The sequence below is a fragment of the Centroberyx gerrardi genome, chromosome 2 (assembly GCF_048128805.1).
Source record: "Centroberyx gerrardi isolate f3 chromosome 2, fCenGer3.hap1.cur.20231027, whole genome shotgun sequence".
NCBI classification, from domain to species: Eukaryota; Metazoa; Chordata; class Actinopteri; order Beryciformes; family Berycidae; genus Centroberyx; species Centroberyx gerrardi.
The window spans coordinates 32,424,107-32,440,998 of record NC_135998.1 but is presented as its reverse complement, the minus strand read 5'-3'; the positions used below and the strand labels follow the sequence as shown (position 1 = coordinate 32,440,998).

Here is a 16,892-nt window from a genome sequence, read left to right as displayed (position 1 = left end):
GTGGTCGGAAAATCGCTTAGTGCAACTTTAAGTAGAATATAAAAAGTAAAAATAGAAATTTAGGAAATAGGTCAGTAAGCATATGGTTCTGTTGGAACCTGATTGATTGAAAAAGTGAATGAAAAAATGAAAAAACATGTAAAGATGCAATAATGGGACAAAGTCACTTAAGAGAAGGAAGGGGGAAATGTCAAAACAATAGAGAACCTCCCAGTTGAAAGAAAGAGCCAGAACATGTCCATCAATTTGAGGAAACTGGACCAGTGGACAAATTACTCATGTTGTTAAAGAAATGTGTTCAAGGAACAGACAATATGACTCCCAACTGAGATTCTGCAGGGGTTCAAGTACCTTCACAAGGACAAATGTCCAGCTCTTCAGATATCAAATGTGTCAGATATCATTATATCAATGTGATCATTTCATAAAACACATATTTTAAGTAAAGAATTTTTCCATCGGGGGGTAAATCAATGAGAGATTAGGTTATAGGAGGGTGTTAGAAAGTAATTCAAATGTTCATTCGAGTTCATTTTTAACCAATTTTATGTGGCATTCACAGCACTTTGTTTTTTTTCCTTTAAAATGCTCTGACTTAAGTTGTTGTAGGACAGTGGTGAAGGTTATAAAGTGCGTAGGCTACAATGTTATACACTACTTAATCAGTCCTTCTGGCCCATTAAAAACACTGAAGAGCTGTGGTCCCAGATAGAGGTGTTACAGAACCTGGAACCAATGTGGTTTCTCCAAATAAATAAATTTAGTCGTATTGGAATAGAAATAGTTCTAAACCTATGAAGAATTTGTATAGCTTTATACACCATAAAGACAAACCATCCTTTTAGTTATTCGTATGTACAGGAATGCCACTGTGAATTATCTGGTCTAATGAAATGCTGTCTTCTGTAGTACTGTAGTTGTCAACACCAGAAGCAGTGACAAAATGGCCACCAGTGTTTGAACTGTGAGCCCTCACTCTCTTTACAATATAGAAACAAATACTCTTCTTGATCTTGAGGTTAAGCTGCAGGAAATGACTTGGAACTGATCCTTTGATCAACGAAGAAATAGCCGCTGGACAAAGCCATGTATGACTCAGAACCTGCTATCAACTTACAATCTCTATCTCTTAATTGAGAAGAGTAAAGTTGATGTCCACAGACAGCAAAACTCCGTTCAGCACTGGGCCGGTTCTGGTCCAGATCTGTGCCACAAGACGTTTTTCTATATTGCTTTTATACTTTTTGTCCTAAACTGCCAGTACTCTGAAATTGTATTTATTTCGGGTAAGGGACTGTTCTTTATTTATGTTTTTTATTTATTCACACCAAAGGTAGGTAGTATTGGAGAAAATAAAAAGCAAAGGCTGACCTTTTCCAACCATAGATGTTGACTGTCAAATTATGAATTGATAAAATAAAATTATTAGAATATAGATTAGAATATAATAGGCCCGACGGTTCCCCTCGCGGTGCGCGTGCGTTCATCGCCAATGTAGCCAACGTGCACTCTGGGTATGACAGCCGCTGAGAATCTGAAATGCAATGAAAGATAAACGTGGAATTTCCTCATGTATAAAAGACTGCGTAGATTTCATACTGAAAGATGGCGTACTCACAAAACTTGAAAAGTACGTACGCACAGAAATCAATACTGGACCAATTTCAAAAATTGTTGTCCCCTTTAGTCACTTAGACACAAAAAGATGGGAAAATAGGGTCCAGGTTGAAAAATACCTAAGTTACCCTTTAACGCACAGATTTGTGACTACAACTGAACCCTTCACATTGCCAACTGACAAATCTTTTTTACAAATTCATGACCATTTTAATTAACAAAACTTAACGTAAAACTAGAAGGGCACTCGGAGAGCGCAGACCTCCACCAAGGTTCGTGCTATTATTGCTTGTTCGAGAGTCGGATCCGGATCCGCTCCAAAATGTAATGGGTTCTTCCTTGGCCCATGCTACACCCTTCCACGAAGTTTCATGAAAATCGGGCCAGTTTTTCCGTAATCCTGCTAACAGACAAACAAACAGACAAACAAACAAATAAACGGCACCGAAAACATAACCTCTTTGGTGGAGGTAAAAATACTGCTCAAGTTGTGAAATTCACAGTCCGTCACTGCCTTGAACTACTGCTGGTGCTACCTGCGCTACCTCATGCGCTCCCTACGGCCACCCCCACGGTCACATGCCAGGTTGAAACATCTGATGGCATGCTTATTTATGTCTGTGGCTTTGGTTGCCATATGGTGCGTACAGCACCTATACACAGGCACATTTAGGCACATTTCTCCAAACTAAGGACCATGCTCTCAAAACAATTAACACAGCCATCTGAACCCTTGATAAAGTAAGCAAAACTATTTTTTTTTTTTATCGTTTTCACATTAACTACAAAAATGCACATACCATTTTTCCAAACACAACAATGAAAAGAAGCAAGCATTTCACTTCCAGATCATGTACAAAATAAAGGAGAAATTAGCGAATAGGTTAAAGAGGTAATATGCAAATATAAGTAGCCTGGTGTATATAGAAAAAAAGACTCTTTTTCATCTATACAGTAGACGCTGTTGGAACAGTTCTTTAGTTGCACTGATGGGAAACTATGGAAGTCAGAAGAGAAAAATAATAATGAATAGAAATATACAGGTCTAGAGAATACTGTACTGAGTTCCAGAGTATAATCAGGTATAAATATATAACTATCCAGCCAAAACAGAGTTGAGTAAACCCTTTTCTTCTAGTTTGTTTGTATTGTTCTTCTGCAGCTAGAATCCTACTTTAGACTGAGAACTGAAGACAGTTTCACCCACAGAATTTGAATGGAATTGAAACAGACCGTTCTATCCATTCAATTCTGTTTGCCTTTACCTTCTGGTGTGAAGTGTACACAGTGCAGTGTTAATGATGAAGTGTGGAGTTCATCACTGGTAAAGAAGAAACCCTTTCAGTTAACTAGAATAGAAAGAAGTGTCATTGTTTTTTGTATTGCGTCTTCCCTGGCACTTCATTTTAAACCTGTTCCTGCCACATATTCCTCCTTTTTGGTGAAGGCAGCCAGAAAGTGGCTATAGGGAGTGTTACATTCAGTATTACATTCTAGCAACATGTAAGTAGTTACAATGACTTATCTGGCTTTGATGAGCAAGAAAATATGTCAGGACGCCTCCCACAACCCTTCACCTACTGCAGTGAAAGCCTTTCACTGGCTTTGACTTCTGCTCCTGCACTCACATGGACCCAACATCTCATTTAATCCTGGAAGAAGGTACTCAGAAAATTCAAACTACAATTCCCTTGAGTCACATTTGCCAAATCACATGGCATTGACTGTTATACATTCTTAGTTTATCCTTTCACTTTCCTTTTGAAGCATGACCCTCATGCCCCTCATGTGCGTCACTCGAGACAAACAGGAAATAGAGGTTGTTATTCTTCCACTCCTCACCGAGTAGAGAGACACACCGAGAGACAGACGATAAGATTCACCTTCAGACCAAACCCACGACTTCCACTGAGGGAGGACAGCTACAGGAGGGAATACTGGGAGTACTGGAATACTGACACTTCAACCTGCTGCTGACCACACACACTTCACGGGAGATTTAGAGAAACACGACTCAACATGAAAATTACTTTCACTTTCTAGAGGAGAGAGTGGTATGATGACTGGCTGACAGGCTTCCTGTTTGAGCAGTCTGCCTGGTGAGTTTTTAACTTCACTCGGAGAGAAAATGGATCTCTGCTGTCCGGTCTGCCTTGAAATCTTAAAAGATCCTGTCGTCCTATCATGTAGCCACAGCTTCTGTAAAGCCTGTCTGCAGAGCTTTTGGACAGGGCAACAAATACGTAAGTGTCCAGTTTGTAACAGAAGATCTTCAAAGGATCATCCACCTAGTTTCTTACTGGAGAGAGATCAGAGAGCTTCAGCAGGGTCTGAGCTTCTCTGCAGTCTGCACACTGAGAAACTCAAGCTCTTCTGTCTGGACCATCAGCAGCCAGTGTGTGTTGTCTGTCGAGACTCAGAAACACACATGAACCACAGAATCAGACCCATCGATGAAGCTGTAAGGGATCACAAGGAGGAACTTCAGGAATCACTGAAGCCCTTAAAGGAGAAACTGGAGCTCTTTAATAAAGTTAAAGGAAACTGTGATCAAACAGCAGAACACATTAAGGTCCAGGCCCGACGCACAGAGAGGCAGATTAAGGAGGAGTTTAAGAAGCTTCACCAGTTTCTACAAGAGGAAGAGGAGGCCAGGATCGCTGCACTGAGGGAGGAAGAGAAGCGGAAGAGTCAGACGATGAAGGAGAAGATTGAGGGTCTGAGCAGAGAGATAGCAGCTCTTTCAGACACAGTCAGAGCCATAGAGAGGGAGCTGAGAGCTGAAGACGTCTCGTTCCTGCAGAACTACGAGGCTACCGTGGAAAGAGTCCAGCGCCCCCTGCTGGATGATCCACAGCTGGTCTCAGGAGCTCTGATAGACGAGGCCAAGCACCTGGGCAACCTGAGCTTCACAGTCTGGGACAAGATGAAGGAGATGGTCTCCTACACTCCTGTGATTCTGGACCCAAACACTGCCTATCCAAACCTCATCCTGTCTGAAGATCTGACCAGTGTAAGATGTGGAGAGAAACAGCAGCTTCCTGAAAACCCAGAGAGGATTTACTACCGCTCTGTCCTGGGCTCTGAGGGCTTTAACTCAGGAACTCACAGCTGGGATGTTGAGGTTAGAGACAAGATAGTCTGGGAACTGGGTGTGTTAGTCCATAGAAAAGGAGGCAAATGGTCCGGATTATGGAAAATATTGTTCATTACTGGTCAATACATAACACTCTCCCCATCAGATCCAGTCACTATTCTCCCAGTGAAGAAGAAGCTCCAGAGGATCAGACTGCATCTGGACTGGAACAGAGGAAAGCTGTCATTCTCTGATCCTGATACTAATACACACATACACACCTTCACACACATGTTCACTGACAGGGTGTTTCCATACTTTGCCACTTGGGATAGACTCCCCCTGAAGATTTTACCAGTGAAGGTCTCTGTAAAAGTGAACCAGCACAGTTAGAGATGAAGATGATGGTGGTGATGACGATCTGCAGGGTATCGGACTCTCTGGAAGTCTGCATGAGAGCCGTTACAGACTTTATCAGTGGTGGACTGGGATAAAAACCCAGACTGGCCCACCACACCCGACCCAGATACTGCACTGTTTACTGAGGTGCAAAGTAACTAAGTACATTTACTCAAGTACTGTACTTAAGTACAACTTTGAGGTACCGGCACTTTACTTAAGTATTTCCATTTTGTGACACTATATACTTTTACTTCACTACATTTATCTGAGCGCTGTAGTTATAAACATACAATAAGCTCACAAAATATTCTGCATGTTAGAGTTTAAACTCTCCAACAGTATATGGAGCAGTTAGACCTACAACATTAAAATAATTCTTACAGGTTAATGTATCAGTCATTTAAACATGCAATAAGCGATTTCAGACCCTATAACCAAGCCTGAAGCTAATGTGTGCTATGTGGAGATTTTTTTGAGATGTAATGATATAAACAAAATAGCCACACAGCAGCAGCTGTGTTGCTGTTTTTTCACCTCTTTTCTGAAGCTTGTTGTCAAAACTCAGACCGACTGTGAGCTCCTCCCGCTCCATTCAGTAGCTTTTCATTTTTTTAAAACTAGCTTGTCTCCTCCCTCGCTGTTTAAAAGCGGCCCTCTCCCCCTCCCATTCCTGAAAAAAATTATCGTAGCGAGAGAGTAAACTTGTTAAACTAGTAAACTTGCTACCTACCTCTTCACTTGTCATTGTGGGACATGTAACCTTCAGCAGGAGAAAAATCTGGCAGAGCGAGACTGGTAACTGGCGACACACCTACTCCGTAGGTACGCTTAGCTTAGCTATTAGCCTTTATGCACAGTCCTTCGCTAGGTTTGTCTTTTGGGGCTTCCATAGTCCAGCAGCTTTGCTGTGCTTTATTTACACGTGTTGCCGTTTCTGTCGCCCTCTAGTGGTCGAAAAATCACTTAGTGTAGCTTTAACACTCTGAAAGAGACCGTTCTTCAGAATGAGTACTTTTACTATACTTTACTTAAATAATCTTTTGAATGCGGAACTTTTACTTTTAATGGAGTATATTTCCCATTGTGGCATTGCTAGTTTTACTTGGGTAAAGGATTTGAGGACTTTTTCCACCTCTGACTGCTTACTGTTTCATAGACTGCCATGACTTTGCATGTGGCCACACAGAAGACATTATTCTAAGATGTTATGATATTCTTTCAGAATAGCTTCTTATCCTGTGTGTGTGGCTACAAATTATCTGTAAGTTTTTACATTGTTTGAGTTAGGAAGTGAACTGTTGTAGCTCCCCAGGGTGTAGGAAGCCTAATAAATAATAAATGATTGTGAATTAATTCTCTTATATTATGGAGACTGACTTAATTTTTTTTGATAAGCCTTTATATTTCCTGGTGACAATAAAATAGCCTGTGCTCATTGTCTATATTGTGATAGATAAAAATCCCCATCTGTTTATAGCAGCCAGAATGCTGCTGTCTTACAGTAGTAGGCTTATAGCAATTTGATACTGTACAAGTACACTGACAAGTATGCCAGTCAATTTAGAGCAGTGATACTCCATATATAAATAAATCTAAAAAGTACTTAAATCAATTTTGTTTGACACATTGTCAGCAGAATTCAACATTTCATTCTCCATAAGTCACATCAATCTATTACGCCCCCACCCCTCAACCGTCTGAACAACCAATTACAATTTATCACAGGTCTCGCGCTCTGTTTGCAGCGTGAGACCTGCAAGTGCAAACTCCCTGTCACACTGGGAAAACTAGCTTAGCATGAAGCTAAAATGGCTAAAGAACTTAAGAAACGCAAATATGAAGAGGAATACTGAACATTTAAAGAGGACTGGGAACTCAAGTTTTTCTTCGTGTCCAGCGGTTCGGGAAAATGCATCTGCCTACTTTGTGATAACGTCATTTCACAATTTAAAAGGTCCAATTTGCAGCGCCATCACGAAACAAAACACCCAAGGTTCAGTACCGACTTTCCGAAAGGTGGAGAGCTAAGGGCTGAAAAGCTGGTGAGACTCAAACTGAACCGAACTGCTCAGAAAAACTTCTTCCACACCAATACTAGTGAAAGGGCGACAGACATCCCATAAAATCACACATGAACTGATGAAAAAGATGAAGCCGTATACTGATGGAGAAATGGTGAAGGATTGCATACTGCTTGTCTTTTCAACGTTGTTTCCCGAGAAAAAAGACCTGAAACGAGAGGCAAAAAAACTTAAACTGTCGGATTCGACTGTGGCTAGGAGGGCATCAGACATTTCAGAGAACATTGAAAATATTCTTAAGGATGAACTGTCATCTGCTGAGTTTGTCAGCCTTGCAATGGACAAAAGCCTGGATATAAATGACACGCCACAATTACTCATCTTTATCCGAACAATCAACAGTCAGTTTGACATTACAGAAGAACTGCTTGACATGGTTCCCCTGGAAAATGGAACAACGGGCATGGAGATCAAAAACTCTGTACTGGAAACTTTGGCAAAGTTTAACATTGGACCAGAAAAAATCACAGCGTTCACAACGGATGGCGCACCGGCGATGCTTGGTAAGAGAAACGGGGCCGTTGCTTTGCTGAAAGAGGCACTGAAAAACAAAGGGGTTGCTGAGGACATTTTCTCATACCATTGTATTGTGCATCAACAAGCCTTGTTTGCGAAGTTCAAGTGTCTGAATAATGTGATGGCAAATGTAATCTAAGTGGTTAATTACATCAGGACCTGTGCAAGAAACCACTTGAATTTTAAATTGTTATGTGAAGAGTTTGACACTCACTATGGGGATTTGGTGTTACACACCGAGATTAGATAGCTATCTAAAGGACGTATGCTTGCACATTTCATGGACATGCTTGAACCACTGAAAGCCTTTATTGTCGGCCAAAGGGAGACTTCTCGATTTTCCTTTTTGGATGACAAAGAGTGGGTGCTTTCTGTTGCATTCCTGTGTGACATTACACAGCACTTGAACGAACTTAATCTCAAGATACAGGGAAGAAACTAGACCGTGTATGAGCTCTACATGGCTATCAGAGCATTTTCTGACAAATTGGATGTACTCGAACAAAGTGTCCGTGGTTCTGATTACCGATTCTTCCCCACCGTGCAGAAAGTGATGGCGATGCATGCGGATGCTGCCCCATCCTGTCGGTCACAATTCTGTGATGTGCTAACTGAGCTCAAGCAAAACTACGAATCAAGATTCCGCGACTTCAAGGACCAAGGCAATGTTTTTCTACTTGTGAAAAACCCATTCCTGATTGAGGAAATGAAGCAAATAAGCAACCAGCTTGGACATGTGCAGCTTCAAATGGAGTTTGTGGAGTTAAAGGGCTCGGATGAACTTCAGCGTCAGTTCCGGATTAAAGATGTCGTGGACTTTTGGAAATTGGTGGGGCATCTTCCAAACATCTCTAGACTTGCAAGACGCATCATTTCAATGTTTCCATCCACATACCGGTGTGAAGCATCATTCTCTGCGCTCTCAAGAATAAAATGTCGCAACCGAAACAGATTGAGTCTGCGGCACACAACGGAGGCCCTTCGGATCGCCGTTTCCAGCGCAGAGCCCGACTACAAATCCCTTGTGCGGCAGAAGGAGTGTCAGAAATCGCACTGAGTGAAGTAAGTGCAATGTTGCTCTTCTGACAACCCCTTGTAGTCTAAAATACTAATGTAGGCTACAGTAGAACTGAAAGTCTCTGAAAGTCTGTTATCTACTGTTATGGACTGTGATGATCAGCAATGGGCTGTCTGTTGCTGTTATGGACTTTGTGATCAGCACTTGGAAATCATTTAGTAATGATTGTTAACTGATACTGTTGAAACACTGCCAATAATGACATTTGTGGTTGCAATGGTAATAATAATAAATTACAGTTATTGCACTATACATAGAGATGGGTATCGAGAACCGGTACTAAATTGGTACCGGTTCCTGACTGGTCAGTGCCGAAATATTCATAAGCTCCTGGACAAACGGTGCTGCAATCGGTATTTATGTAACGTTAATTAATTCTAACCGTCCCCTAATGATGACGAAGCTGCTGGCATCAGGCGATTACGTTTGATGTTGCGTAACTGCGTTTTTACGTTCTGTGCTCTCCAGTCATGGCCGACAGGGCATTAAAGAAGAATAACATGTAATTTATGTTCTTGTTTCTTTGTATACTACTATGCTGAGCACATGTCTGCACTGTTTGTATATTTGAATGTTTTTTCAATAAAGATTAAAAAAAAAAAGAAAAAGAAAATGGCCGACAGGGCAAAACGTTCAAAAGTGTGGGCTCACTTTACTAAATTGAATGAAAATGCAGCTAAATGCAATATATGTAAAAAGGTAGTTGCGTGTAAAGGGGGTAACACCAGCAACCTCATGAAACATTCTATAAATCTGAAGCAGTGCAGCGTGTTTGAGTCTGTAGTTATTAACTCTGGACACAGTTAGCATCGGTTTTAAGCACTTCTAATTTATGTTCCTAAATAATCCCATAGACAACGTCAGTCAAGCAGCAGCCACAGCTTCGTCAGTGGATAGCAGAAGTCAGACACCCAAGTCCAACCCATTCTCCATCGCTAGACGAGGGAAAATGACAGGAAAAAACAGCAGAATGTCACAGGGCTGTCGCCAAGTTTATTGTGAAAGATTTACAGCCCTTCACTACAGTGGAGTCCAGTTGGTTTAGGTATGCTCGGTAGCCAATAGCTCCTGACAACCAGAGATAACTAATTTTGTATTGCTTATGGTTGTTAATATTTTCCTGTAGGGAGATGACCACAGCCCTTAACCCCAGTTACCACCCCCCTTCTAGAGGCACATTATCAAACACCCTGATACCTGCTTGGTATGAAGTTGAGAAGAAAAACATCATCGGTGAGCTTGCCAATGTGTCAAAAGTAGCCATAACCACTGATGGGTGGACAAGTATCACACAGGATCACTATATCACAGTCACACTCCACTATGTAAATGAAGGCCAACTGAGACAGAAAGTCCTAAAGACCCAGGCAGTGTATGAGTCTCAGAGTGGTCTTGTTGTGGCTGAGGAGATAGGAGAAGTCCTTGCAGAATTTGATGTAAGAGAGAAGGTTGTAGCCATAACAGTAGATAATGCTGCAAATATGGACGTGGCTGTACGACAGCTCCAAATCATAAGTATCAATAAGAGTATCGATAAGCAGTATCAGTATCGATATCGGTATCAATAAAATCCTAACGATAGCCATCCCTAACTATACATCATGCTTTTCATTCCTTAATAACATATTACTATTATCCTTATTCTCAAATGCATAATGGTTTCAGGGAGGAAAAGGACGTTTTTGGATTGTGGCTCTTGCAAAAATGTGTCAATGTGGCTCCTGAGTAGGGCAAGGTTGAGTACCACTGATTTAGAGTATACTGCAGGCCTATTCAACTCTGCAAAAGGGAAATGAGAACTGGCAAACCACAAAAACTGTTAGAGAATAGGCCTTCTATGGTATTCTGTTATGCCCTTTGTGTTTCATTTGTCAAATATTTATTGTTTGCCCTGAAATTTACTGTAGCCTATAGGACCTATTTAAAAAAATAATAGTGCAACTTTAAATATCATACAGCCTTTGTTACATTAAAGCTTTATATATATTCCAATATCAATCTACAAGTTCCCATGAGCATTTTCCTATCACCTTTCTTGCCAGATGCTATAGCTTTTTAATTGTAAAATTCAGTTTCCATGCTTTTATTTTGAAGGCTACATCGCCAAACTGGAAGTACTACTGATACCAATTTCTGTGGGCTTGCAACAGACAGGCAAAGCAGGCAGATCTTTAAAGCTACACTAAGCGATTGCTTCCGACCACTAGAGGGTGACAAAAACCGCAACAAATCTTGTAAAAACACACAGCAAACCTGTTGGGATACAGAACCCCCTTAGGACAAACCGTGCATAAAGGCTAATGGCTAAAATAAATGTACTTGCAGAGAAATATCGCTGGTTACCAGTGTCGCTTTGCCAGATTTTTCCCGCTGAAGGTCACATGTCCCACAATGACAAGTGAAGAGGTAGGTAGCAAGTTTACTAGTTGAAAATGTTTACTCACTCGCTTCATCGATTCCACCATTACTCGGGGCCGAATTTGACAACAAGCTTTAGAAAAGAGGTGAAAACAACAACACAGCTGTGTGTGTGTGTGGCTATTTATTATTATCATTATATAATAAGCTACTGTCTGGTATTTGTGCATGCATGTGACAATGCATGAGTAAGCAAGACAGCACTAGAGCAGGCTAGTGTTCATGTATTCCTGACCATGATAAGAGGTCTGCAGCCAGCCCGTCAAGACCGCGCAAATAAGACTCCTCTACGGACGTGACGTCACTTAATGGGCATCTTTTCAGTAACGGAGGCAGCGTATCCTGATGCTGGAGATCTGGTGCGGTCACATCTGACTACCTAAAATAGAGAGTGGGAAGGGATCTAAGCAAATGAAATGAAAGAAATGAAACTTACATACGTGTCTGTTGACTAACTTTGAAATTCTGTGTTTGTTCAGAGAGAGTGATGCCCTACTTTGCCCGGGAGCCCTTGTCCTACCTCACCCTGCCCACCATCAAGAATGCCTATAAGGCATACCCCTCATGCTACCGACCTACTGACTTACTGACCCATTTATGAGGTAACCTCCCTCCCTAAACTGTAACAGCCAACTAACCGCCCTCTCTCCTTTCTGTCTCTTACTGTTCTCTCTTCTTTGTACTTTTTGTCCTGTCTGTAACCATTTTCTGTCTCTCCCTTGAACACAGTTTATTGCTCTGGCCCCTTTCTCTCCCCTCATACTTATGTTTACCTTTCTCTCCCTCCATTAGTCTGTTTCATATTTTTATATTTTACCAGTGACATTGTGTTGCTCCATTTTTGTTGTTGTTTGTTTGTTTGTTTGTTTTACAGGCACTCGTCATCGGTGATTGAGGATACCAGCCAAACGCTGCAGTCAAGTCCTCTCTCACTGTTCGCTCTCTCTTTCTCCCTCTCTTCTCTTTCTCCCTTTCACTTTCACTGTTATGCAGTTCACATTTACATGTGCAAAAGACTTGTTTCCAAGCTAGACTGTGATGCAGTTCTGTTACACTGTTCTTGATGCTGTTTTAATTCAGCGTTACACTGTTCTTGATGCTGTTTTAATTCAGCATCTGAGGTTATGCTCATGAGTTCAGTAAAGCCTGTCATTAAGGATTTTATTGGAGACAGTTTCTTCCAAATATGGTAATGAAGTACCTTGTCAGTTTTGTAATACAAATGTTCCAAATGTTATTAGTCTTACAAAGTCAGCTGTACAAATGATTGAGGACTTGTAATAAACTACGGCAATATTTTATTGAATGTGTATTCTCTTGTGTTTTCTACTTTTTTTTTTTATTATTTGTGGGGATTTATAGGAATTAAATGCAAAAGTAGCAGATTTTATTACCCTTTGTAAATAAACAGTAACATGCTGGCATATACTGTAAAATTACCGTAAAACCCACAGTTATCTTACTGTCATATACTGTAATCCAATATACGGTAATGTACTGTTAAAATAAATTACAGTAGATGCACTGTAAAATAACAGTAAAATGCTGACGTCTCTGCTGCCAGTATTTTACTGTTATTTTACAGTGAAATTCTTTACAGTGTACCTTCAATTCAATAAACCCTTCCCATCCTGACTGAGTAATCTTTCCTGCGAAACAATAAATTACCTTGACTGCCTAGGATGCCAGACTAACTACTACTGTTCAGTACACACGCTTAAAATACGTGAGTGGTTCCGAACTTTATTGCAGTCCCGATATACTGCTCCGTGGCATTCATGCCACACAGGAGACAAGTCTATGTGCCGACAAGCGGCGAAGCAGCGATAGCTCAACGTTCACGTTTTGTTGGTCACAAAAGCACACCCTAAAAACCACCCAGTATACCCTAACAACGACGTTCTGTACCTTGGCAACCACCTAGCAACCCCATACCAATTGCCTTTTACACCATTTTTACCAACTAGGAATGTATCATTATCAACCAAGCAAACCGAAGCAAATACAAAGATCGCGGTGAACAGCGGTGAGGAGATGGCCCTGGACGTGGTGAAGAGTGGTGAGGAGATGGCCCTGGACGTGGTGAAGAGTGGTGAGGAGATGGCCCTGGACGTGGTGAAGAGTGGAGAGGAGATGGCCCTGGACGTGGTGAAGAGTGGAGAGGAGATGGCCCTGGACGTGGTGAAGAGTGGTGAGGAGATGGCCCTGGACGTGGTGAAGAGTGGAGAGGAGATGGCCCTGGACGTGGTGAAGAGTGGTGAGGAGATGGCCCTGTACGTGGTGAAGAGTGGTGAGGAGATGGCCCTGGACGTGGTGAAGAGTGGTGAGGAGATGGCCCTGGACGTGGTGAAGAGTGGAGAGGAGATGGCCCTGGACGTGGTGAAGAGTGGTGAGGAGATGGCCCTGGACGTGGTGAAGAGTGGTGAGGAGATGGCCCTGGACGTGGTGAAGAGTGGTGAGGAGATGGCCCTGGACGTGGTGAAGAGTGGTGAGGAGATGGCCCTGGACGTGGTGAAGAGTGGAGAGGAGATGGCCCTGGACGTGGTGAAGAGTGGTGAGGAGATGGCCCTGGACGTGGTGAAGAGTGGAGAGGAGATGGCCCTGGACGTGGTGAAGAGTGGTGAGGAGATGGCCCTGGACGTGGTGAAGAGTGGTGAGGAGATGGCCCTGGACGTGGTGAAGAGTGGTGAGGAGATGGCCCTGGACGTGGTGAAGAGTGGTGAGGAGATGGCCCTGGACGTGGTGAAGAGTGGTGAGGAGATGGCCCTGTACGTGGTGAAGAGTGGAGAGGAGATGGCCCTGGACGTGGTGAAGAGTGGTGAGGAGATGGTCCTGGACGTGGTGAAGAGTGGTGAGGAGATGGCCCTGGACATGGTGAAGAGTGGTGAGGAGATGGCCCTGGACGTGGTGAAGAGTGGAGAGGAGATGGCCCTGGACGTGGTGAAGAGTGGAGAGGAGATGGCCCTCGGCGAGAACATGATGATGCCCTATGACAGGGTGGTGACAGAGGTGGTGACCGTTGAGTGGGATGTAGTAGCAGTGATGATGAACGATATGGGGATAGCGCTGGAGGTTCAGAGCATGGTGATGATCGATCGGTTTGAGTTGACCGTTGAGTTCTGTGGTGGCCTAGCCTGGCTCTTGTTTGAACTGTCTTCCTGATCACTTTCAGAGTCTGTATCGCCAAAGAAGTGGCTGTTTTTATCAAAAAGAATAATACAGGCAAAGTACAAATACTTTGCCAAATAAGTTGTATTTTAAATACACACATGAATGTTATTCAGACTTACATTTGTTTGTATACCCTCTTGACCCACCGTCCAGCCATCTCTTCATCAGCAGAGTCCAATTCTGATGTTTGACAAGTTAAAGATTTCTTCATCCCCTGCCATGCTGACAGGTTATCACCTAAAAGCATTGTTAAAGCATTAAGAAATTATATAACTAACAACTGAAATGATAAGATCATTGCTGATTTTGTTATTTTCATAGGATTTGTTGACGGTAAGCAATGCATTAAAAAACACCAGCCTTATCCTTTAAAAGACAACCCACAATGTCAGTTGGTATATCCAAAACGGTGGAGGTAGATGTCAGAATGAACACTTCTTGATTTACAACGTGCTGGAAATAGTCCAAATCCAAATGCGGCTGGTCTACAATATCACTTATTCTTGATCTGAGACGTCCCAGTAACTGTGTAACCAGTGGTCCCTGCAAATACAAGATGATATATTTTAATTGCGTAAAATCCTAACTGTTACCTACGGAGCCCCGGAGGTGAAATGGTGGTTTTTATTATTTTTGTGTGATGATGGTGTGTTGACATCCAGCCATGGCTAACGGCCCTGCTCCACTACAGCCATCGGGCGTCAGGCATTGAAGGAATGATTCCTTTGCCAACAGTGAAAGATGCTCCACTGCTCGCGTTGCGTCCGCGTTGCGTCCGATGGCTGCGTCCAAGCTACAAAATGGCCGAGATTCAATTCTCGATGGCTGACGCACGTGTTCTCCCTCATTGAAATAAAGTTGAATTGATTGTTTTCTGGTGAATCCATTCAAAAGTCAACGCGCTCTGTGGAGCAGGGAGAACGTCACGTTGGTGCAACGCTGATGGCAACGCGACGCGACGCTGGTAGTGGACCTCTAACGTAATTGTGGGAGTGGGCATTAGGTTCACACACGTTTGCACAGTTTCAAGATGATATAAAAAAACAGAACAATGCAGATTTTTTGTCTTGAATCTAGACAGAGTTTTGTACATCTGGCTCATGGTGCATGTACGGAGGCTCACACATTCTCACGCACGCTTGTGAGCATATGACTAGGTGTAATTTATGATCCGATATGTGTGTTATTCCTATTTCTACGTTACTGTACAATTTGGTGACATCATGTAAACCCTTTTACTCGCGCTTCAATACAAATCATGGATAAAAAATTATTGTAGAAAAAAGGGTAAGGACAAAGATGAGCTTGTTAAAGCGTTTGCAGCACTCGGGAATAGGGAGGAAGTTGTTCCAGATTGGATGTCAGATTAGTAAAATGGTCTCTGAACATATTTTCTATCATATTTAACATATCTTCTATATACCTATCTCGTTCCCACAAGTAAAAAAAACAAACAAAAAACACCATTTCACCTCCGGGGTTTAAATGACAACTCTAAAGTCAAAATGATATTACTCAGCACAACCCAAGCTCACGGTAGCACTGCTCCTTAGCTAAGCAACCTAGTTAGGCTTAGCTAGCTTTATCGTGCAGCCTACCTTACATCATGAAACTCATGAGACTTCCCACGTACCGTTTTTAGCCTTCAAACCGGAAGTCATTGGCTCCAATTGTAAGCTCAAAACCTTGAAATACAGCTCACAAAGACATAGTTTCAATTTTAAAAATCGCTAACCGTTACCATGAAAAGTCAGGCTGTTGTAGTTATTACCAAATCAAATTCAAATGGGAACAAATTCTTCATTACGCCGGGGACTATTTTCGGTGCTACGGAACTACTTTCCTGAGATCGCAAACGGCTTATTAAGTTGTTTGAGGAAAAAGTCGGCTGGCCCGGTGCATTGCGATGATGAAATATGTTGCCCAGAGCAACGGCATGGCTCTGTGACGTGTTTTTAATAGTTTTTTAATACAATGGATTTCTATGGCTGCTGGGGCATGGCTTTATTGGGCATCGGCTACATGGACGAGACTTGCTGGCAAAACAAAATCATTGCTGATTTTGTTATTTTCATAGGATTTGTTGACGGTAAGAAATGCATTAAAAAACACCAGCCTTATCCTTTAAATCACATTCTTTATTTGCATTTAAGTGATTTCTTATGTGTTAATTTTCTTTATTTCAGTCAAATTTACATTCAAATCAATATAATTATATGTGTCTTTATTTATTTATAGTGAATCAATTTAGTTGTTAAAAAAGATAATTATTTTAAATACTGGCTATATTCATGTCAATTTTGCAAAGTTTCAAATATGTATTTCAAATATACAGCGCTGCCTCCTGTTGTAGTATCGTGTTTCAGCCGCCAGGTGTCATCTGGGCACAAAGACACCGTTTATTGCAGGCTTGTTGTACAATGATGATCCACGTGGACGCTTGTCATGTTCAGTGGCCATAAGGAATATAACCTAAGACTATCTGACTACTTTTTTGAGCAGAAGTAGTCTATGACCTGCTCTACCTTCAATC

General features: G+C 42.0%; 1 protein-coding gene across 2 annotated transcripts; it reads left to right on the top strand.

The window, feature by feature from the left end:
* The first annotated feature begins 3,638 nt into the window (after positions 1-3,638).
* On the top strand, positions 3,639-12,192 carry LOC139917052 (E3 ubiquitin-protein ligase TRIM39-like). Of its 2 annotated transcripts, none has more exons than XR_013506904.1 (3): positions 3,639-3,716; positions 11,668-11,790; positions 12,063-12,192. XR_013506904.1 is itself a non-coding variant. In XM_071906073.2 (3 exons), exon 1 carries the CDS (start codon positions 3,746-3,748, stop codon positions 5,084-5,086), a length of 1,341 nt encoding a protein of 446 aa, XP_071762174.2. In that variant the 5' UTR covers positions 3,729-3,745; the 3' UTR covers positions 5,087-5,294; positions 11,668-11,790; positions 12,063-12,192. The 2 variants fall into 2 exon arrangements, 1 of the variants encoding a protein (XP_071762174.2); XM_071906073.2 differs by lacking the exon at positions 3,639-3,716 and adding an exon at positions 3,729-5,294.
* The last annotated feature ends 4,700 nt before the right edge of the window (positions 12,193-16,892 follow it).